Source organism: Photinus pyralis, unplaced genomic scaffold, assembly GCF_008802855.1.
Source record: "Photinus pyralis isolate 1611_PpyrPB1 unplaced genomic scaffold, Ppyr1.3 Ppyr1.4_LG9, whole genome shotgun sequence".
Taxonomy (NCBI): domain Eukaryota; kingdom Metazoa; phylum Arthropoda; class Insecta; order Coleoptera; family Lampyridae; genus Photinus; species Photinus pyralis.
In genome coordinates, this window is record NW_022170878.1 from 11,300,183 (window position 1) to 11,306,835 (window position 6,653).

General features: G+C 39.7%; 1 protein-coding gene across 1 annotated transcript; it reads left to right on the forward strand.

The window, feature by feature from the left end:
- Positions 1 to 6: 6 nt before the first annotated feature.
- LOC116180549 lies at positions 7 to 5,078 on the forward strand. The gene is made up of 2 exons (XM_031500597.1): positions 7 to 1,273; positions 4,923 to 5,078. Exons 1-2 carry the CDS (start codon positions 11 to 13, stop codon positions 5,028 to 5,030), a joined length of 1,371 nt encoding a protein of 456 aa, XP_031356457.1. The 5' UTR covers positions 7 to 10; the 3' UTR covers positions 5,031 to 5,078.
- The last annotated feature ends 1,575 nt before the right edge of the window (positions 5,079 to 6,653 follow it).

Genomic DNA, 6,653 nt, shown 5'->3' on the forward strand with positions numbered 1-6,653 from the left:
AGAGAAGATTATGGATTCGAAGCCCGAGAGTGGAATTGATGTACCGACGGACGTCAGCGCAGAAATAATACCGGGGTCAGTCGACGTGCCGGAAGGAAAAGGAGAGGTCTCTACAATGGGATTAACGACAATGCAGGAAGGGTTCTTTGCTCAAATGATAACGATGATGAGTGAGATGAGGACAGAGAATAAGCAAATGAATAACCAACTGGGGGACAAATTGAGCGGTCAGATAAAAGAGATAAATAAGAAGATAGAGAACCAGAATAAAACGACAGCGGAATTAAGACAGGACGTGGTGAGAATCATGAACGAGATTAGGCAAGACATGCAGGAGAGCGTCAGAGAGGTAGAAAAGAAGACCGATGGAAATACGAGGGAGATTAGAGAATTAAGGACGGATATGGCCGAGAACATCAGCGTGCTGCACCAACATCACGAAGGGGTGAACAAGCGAGTGATGGAGGTAGAGAACCAGATTAGGATGGAGGTCAGCTACACGCAGCAGGAGTTTGAAAAAGTTGAAAAGGGATTTTGTCATATGCAAGAAGTCTGCAACAAAAATAAAAGTACGAGTGAGGAAGAATTAAAAGAACTACGGAAGGAATTGGAGAATAAGCCGAGACAGGGAGGAATACAGTACGCCAACAATTTTAAAGGGGACCTAGATCGTCTGGAACAGTTCACGGGTAAGGGAAAAGTCCACCCTATGACGTTTCTAAAAATTTTAGAGGCGACGATCCTAAACAACAGGCGAATTTTTGGGAAACTATTCACGAACGTGGACGAAATCAGCTTGATAAGAAGTGTTCTAAAGGAAGACGCGCAGATTTGGTATGACACGGTGGACGAGAAGATTGCCAACTTCGAGTCATTCAAGGAAAATTTTATAAGCCAATACTGGGGCGATTGGGAGCAAAATAAAACACGGGACCAATTAAACATGGGAAAGTATAACCGAAATAGGGGTAGCCGTGTGAAGTACCTGATGGAAAATTATTCACAATTTAAACACCTAGAAAATGGGATACAGGAATCAGTGCTGGTAAGGCGGCTGGCAAAACATTATGAAGAGGAGATTTCCCAGAAGGTCACGAAGGACGACATCACCACGTACGAAGAATTTTTAAGGATGCTCAAACGTTACGACACGGCTGACGAGGAGAAGGACGCCGCCTACGATTATAAGATCAGGGAGCAAGGACGGCAGTATGAAAAACAAGGATACGGAAACCAGTGGAGAGGAAACAGACCATACGGAGCGTATCAAGAAAGGGGTAACCGGATGGAGAATTTGAACCTAAATTACAACAATTATAACAACAATGGAAATTATAACAGGAATGCGAATAATGGGAATTTTAATAGGAATAACAACAATAGAGGGAATTTTAACCGCGAGTTTAATTATGAACAGAAATTCGAAAGGGAATATCAGAAGGACCAGAGGGAGCAGGAGAGAAGACCGGATTATGCAAGAGGAGCCCGAGAAGAGAGACGAGGGGAGGGAAATGCAGAACAGGACAGGAGACGTATTAACCAGATTTTAAAACCGACGCGGGACACCGGAGAGGAAAACAAAATAGAAGTGGTTAGAGCCGAAGTCCATCCACCACCGACGGATTTTTAAGAGGCCGCGCTATTGTCGGATACGTGTACTCGCACCCGAAAGAATTTATTCAAATTGACGACAATAGTGCGGAAGACAAATCGGACAACTTCATTACCAATTTACCAACAATAGGGGTGCTGGTGGAAGGAAAAAGGGCCAAGGCATTGATTGACACGGGGGCGGAAGTTTCTTTAATTTCAGAAGATTTCATTAAAGAAAATTTAGGAAGAGTGGAGAGTTTTACCGTACCCATTAAAGGATTAAAATTAATAACGGCAAATAAGAAAAATTTCGCCAACGTCAAAAGAAAATTTATTTTAGGGATTGAAGTAGGAGGTGAACGGCTGCAGGAAGAATTATTGGTTTTAGCGGGGATGCAGGCGGATTTAATTATCGGGATTGACATTTTAAAAATGTATGATGGAATTGTGGATATAGGAAAAGGAAATGTAAGAATAGGAAAATTAGAAGTGAAAATAGAAGACGAAAAGATCAAGAAAGACCCGGATAACGAAATGGAAATTAGCGTTTGTCAGAAATGGGGGAATGAGGAGTATTGGAAAATGTCAAAATTAAATTGCCCAGAAGAGTGGTCGGAAAAGGTAACAGGAATACTGAAGGAAAATCGTGAACTTATCAATGACGAAGTGAGAATGGCGAGAGGTTACGAACACACGTTGCAAGTGGATGATAGGAAAATGGGGAAAATCCAAACGTATTCGGTGCCTTTCCATTATCGAAATGAAGTAAGAACCGTGTTAACGAAAATGACCGAAGACGGAATAATTGAGAAGGCCACAACTAACATTATCAACCCGCTTGTCATCGTGAAGAAGAAGAACGGCTCGCTTCGTTTATGTTTAGACGCGCGCGAACTTAACCGACGGACAACACCTCAGTTAGAATCGCCCCAGAAAATAGAGTCTTTATTAGGGAAAATTGGGGGGAATAAAATCTTTACGAAATTAGACTTACAAAATTCGTTTTGGCTAATTCCTTTAGAAAGAAATTCTAGAAAATTTACAGGGTTCAGTGTCGATGGTGTCACGTATCAATTTAAGGTAGTTCCATTTGGACTAGCCAGCTCGTGCGCAGCATTAGTTAGAGCAATGCAGTGCATTCTCGATAAATTCGATAAATTTTGCCTACATTATGTTGATGACATAATCATTTTTAGTGACACGTTAGAGGATCATTTTAATCACATTCAAGTAATATTGCGGGAATTGAACAGGAATGGAATGAAATTACACATAGAGAAATGCGAATTTATAAAAGACAGGGTTAAATTTTTAGGCTTTGAAATAAATAAAATTGGGATGGAAGTAGAAAATAGCCGGTTGGATGAAATTAATAATTTTCCACGACCAACAAATGTTAGGAAATTACGAGGGTTTCTGGGGATGTTAAATTATTATAGGAAATTTGTACCAAGGTATTCAGAAATTTCATTACCGTTAGTCGGGTTATTACATAAAGGGGTAAAATTTAAATGGGATGAAGGGAAAGAAGAAGCATTTAAAAAGTTGAGGGCGGAATTATGTAAAGGAATCAGGTTATACCACCCGGATTTTTCAAAAGGGTTTGTGTTGAGAACGGACGCTTCAGATGGGGCCGTTGCGGAGGTGTTAGTGCAATATCAGGAAGGAATAGAAGTTCCTATTTCGTTTGTGTCTAGGGTATTACGGGGACCGGAGCTGAAATATTCAGTGTCTGAAAAAGAAATGTTAGCGGTGATTTATTGTGTAACTAAATTAAAATTTTACCTTATAGGGAAAGAATTTACTATTGAGACAGATCATAGGGCTTTAACTCATTTAATGTCAACTCGTTTTGCGAACAACAGGATATACCGGTGGAGTCTCATTCTTCAGGAATTTTCTTTTAAAATTGAGTACATAAGGGGGAAGGATAATTTAATTGCGGACATTTTATCTAGGAACGGGTTAGGGGAGAAAGAAATAGAAAAGGAGCTAGTAGTTTGTGTAAACCAGTTAAGGGAAGAAACAGGGTTATTCACGTTAGAAAGGATTAGGGAGAGTCAGCAGGCGCAAGAAATGCAAGGGTTAATGGAGAAAGTAGTAGAGAGGGAACAGTATAAGGGATGTAAATTGCTAGAATGGTGTTAGATTTTGAGTTTGGGTTTAAAGTTTTAGTTAGGGACGATAGGGATCTCAGGCCGGAGGTGGGGGGCGGCGCCTTTTTGAATCTGGACAGGGCGGCTCGCGTGTTAGGGTCGGTTGGTTAAATTGCCCATAAAAACCCGGTAATTCCAAAGTTTTTTTTTATTTGTAGTCAGGGGAGGATTGTAATTTTGTGTTTTTGTGTTCAATTTAAAGGGGGAAAAATGTTGTGTTATTTTGTTTTAGTTGTAACTTGAAAGAAATTATAGAGCGTCTGGATGTGACAATTTTGTTTAGTTCAATTAATTAACCGGGGGGGTTATTAATAATTTGAGACAACAGGATTGCGTAAATTTCATGTTATAGTTTTGGTTCAATTTCTTAGAAGTGTTCTGTTTTTATTTTATTCCTAGAATTTTTTTCGATGTAAATTTCTTTTTAAATTTTATTTGCCGTTAACGAGGTATAGCGCGAAGTAGAGATAAGGTTCTTCGCAGAATTGCCGGGCGTACGTGCCGTTTAGCAAGAAGTTGAAAAATCGACGCTTCGCGTGATTGGCGGGCGGGATGTTGAAGAAAGGAGAAGGGCTTTTGGCTTAAATAGAAAATTTTTGAAGAGAGCGGGGCTTTTTGGTCGTGACAAAGCCAACCGGCGCTTCTTCGGTTACGTGATTTTTGAATTTTGTGGAAGTTTCTTGCGTAGTGGATCCAGGTTTAGTTAGAATTTTTGTCTGCCGTTTAAGAAGAATTTTTTGAAAAGTTTAAGAAGTTTGAAAATAATTGTGGGTACCCAAAGAGAGAAGACGTCGGTGTTTGAGTGTTTGGTTGTGTAAAAATTTTGTTGTTGTGGTCGTGTACGGATACCTCTTTGTATCAGAGTACGTTACTCGGACAAATTTTAAAGTAAGTAGTAGTTAGTGGTTTGTTTTTGTCATGTTTTTTTTTTTGTAATGTTTGAGTAATTTGTGTTTTTTTTTTGTGTGTCATTTATCTGTTTAAAATTGTAACAATTTGTAAAACAGAAATTTACGCAATTTTTTTGTCTGAAATTAAACCAGTCATTGCAATCCAGGTTTTGTTTATTAGAGTCAAAGAGAGGTAATTGTCGGCGTCTCTTACTTTGTTTCAAGTTTATTAAATCTGGGGGTAAAGTTTCATATTGGAATTTAAGGGAGGTATTAGCCACCGACCTGGCGAGGTTGCTACCCCTTGGCCGGACGAAGAAAAGGGGTGGTCGGACTCATTTTACGGGCCCTGAGATTTGTGTTTTTAAGAGTTTGTGTGGGATTGAGCTAGTAAGGGTACGTTGTGTGGGTATCTTTCAGGCTTAGGAAGTTTACACAACAATATCTATCTTTAATCGTTTAGCCTTACCAACCATTTAAAGTTGTACCTAGTGTCCTCGTTGGTTTCAATAATATCTTTGTGCTGTGCGGGTCCTCGCCTATCGGTAAACTCGAAGGGATCGCAATGGGACGGTACCGGTGAACAGCAAAATCGGCAACGATGTCTCGGAGCTGTCTCCGACCAGAACGATCAAGTTCTCGGACAGGTGTCGCGCTCGAACTTGGTACACGACGATTCCACCCAGTTAACGGCTTCCCTCCATTACAGCCATGCATAAAATTCCTCCGACGTTACGACAAATAACCCTCCATGCGGTACAAACAATCACAGTGAAACAGGTCTCCCCGGAACTCGAACTCGAACAGTTTTACATATCCTTCGCAGCTCACATCCAATACCAAAACTCCAGTCTGATTACACGAGACCCACGACTGTTCCCACGCCGATAAGTGACAAAACAAATACTAGATTCACGTGGTAATGTAGATCCGTCACCCAAAATCCGCTGCAAATATACCCCGTATGAAATAACGAAATGACCACAAAAGAATAAGGAATGACTCTTACCTTCGACCTGAAGCGGATGATCAAAATAAAAGCCGATAAACGCCTTGTTGCATAAAATCCGGCCAAGCCGAGTGCCAGACCAAAGCACCAATTAAGTGGATATCAATTAAATCCCGCTAAGCGGCATTGAGACAAACTCCCCAAATATCCAATTCCAATATCCAAACGGATGCCTCAATGAACACAATTAATTCCAACTTTTTAAATGCGCAACATTACTTTTCGGCGTGCTAACACAAAATGCACTCCGATCGCCATTTCCTTGTCCCACCACCGGCTTTTAATCGTAAACCCCAAGGTAACGAATTACGAAATAGGGACTCCAAGCGGTAAAAAGAGAAATTACCTCCCGGTGGCCAAATCTATACACGACACAATTCATACTGCCTAAAGATATAACTGGCCGTCACAAATGCTTATCATATATTAATGGTTAAAGATACATATATGCTGTCGCGGACTTTTTTGTAGGAAATTAAATTCTCTACAATTTATGTTTTATGAGTTTTTCTGTCCGAAGTATCGTTTTCACAGCGTTTTAAAGTAAATGTGGGTACCTTTCGTTTTGTGACTGAATCTAAAATTCAAAGGTTGTGAGCAATTTTATTGTACGTGATAGGGTTTTGTGTGATATTTAAGTTTTATAAGGAGTGTCCTGTGCCTAAACCCCCTAGTTTTTAGGTTATTCAATATTTTTCACAAAACAATAATGAATTACATGTTTATAAACAGGATGGAGTAAGCCGTGATAATAGAAACCAAAAGAATTCCAGTAAGCAAGTGGCACAAGTAAATTATCTGCTGCAATTATTAATGTGCTCCCTATTTCCTAGTAAAATAAGATTAATTAAAAAGGCGAATTTCGAACTAGTCTTTTTAAATACTAGGAAATAATGAGTACACTTGCAGCAAACAATTAATTTATGGCACTTGTTTACTATTTGGCATTCTTTGGTTTTTTATTATCACGGTTTACTCCTGTTTATAAACATGTAATTCATTAAT

Coding starts and splice junctions, on each gene's coding strand:
- LOC116180549 (XM_031500597.1), top strand. CDS start 11: ATGGATTCGAAGCCCGAGAGTGGAATTGATGTACCGACGGACGTCAGC. Junction 1,274..4,922: donor CATACGGAGCGTATCAAGAA/AGGGGTAACCGG, acceptor TATTAGCCACCG/ACCTGGCGAGGTTGCTACCC.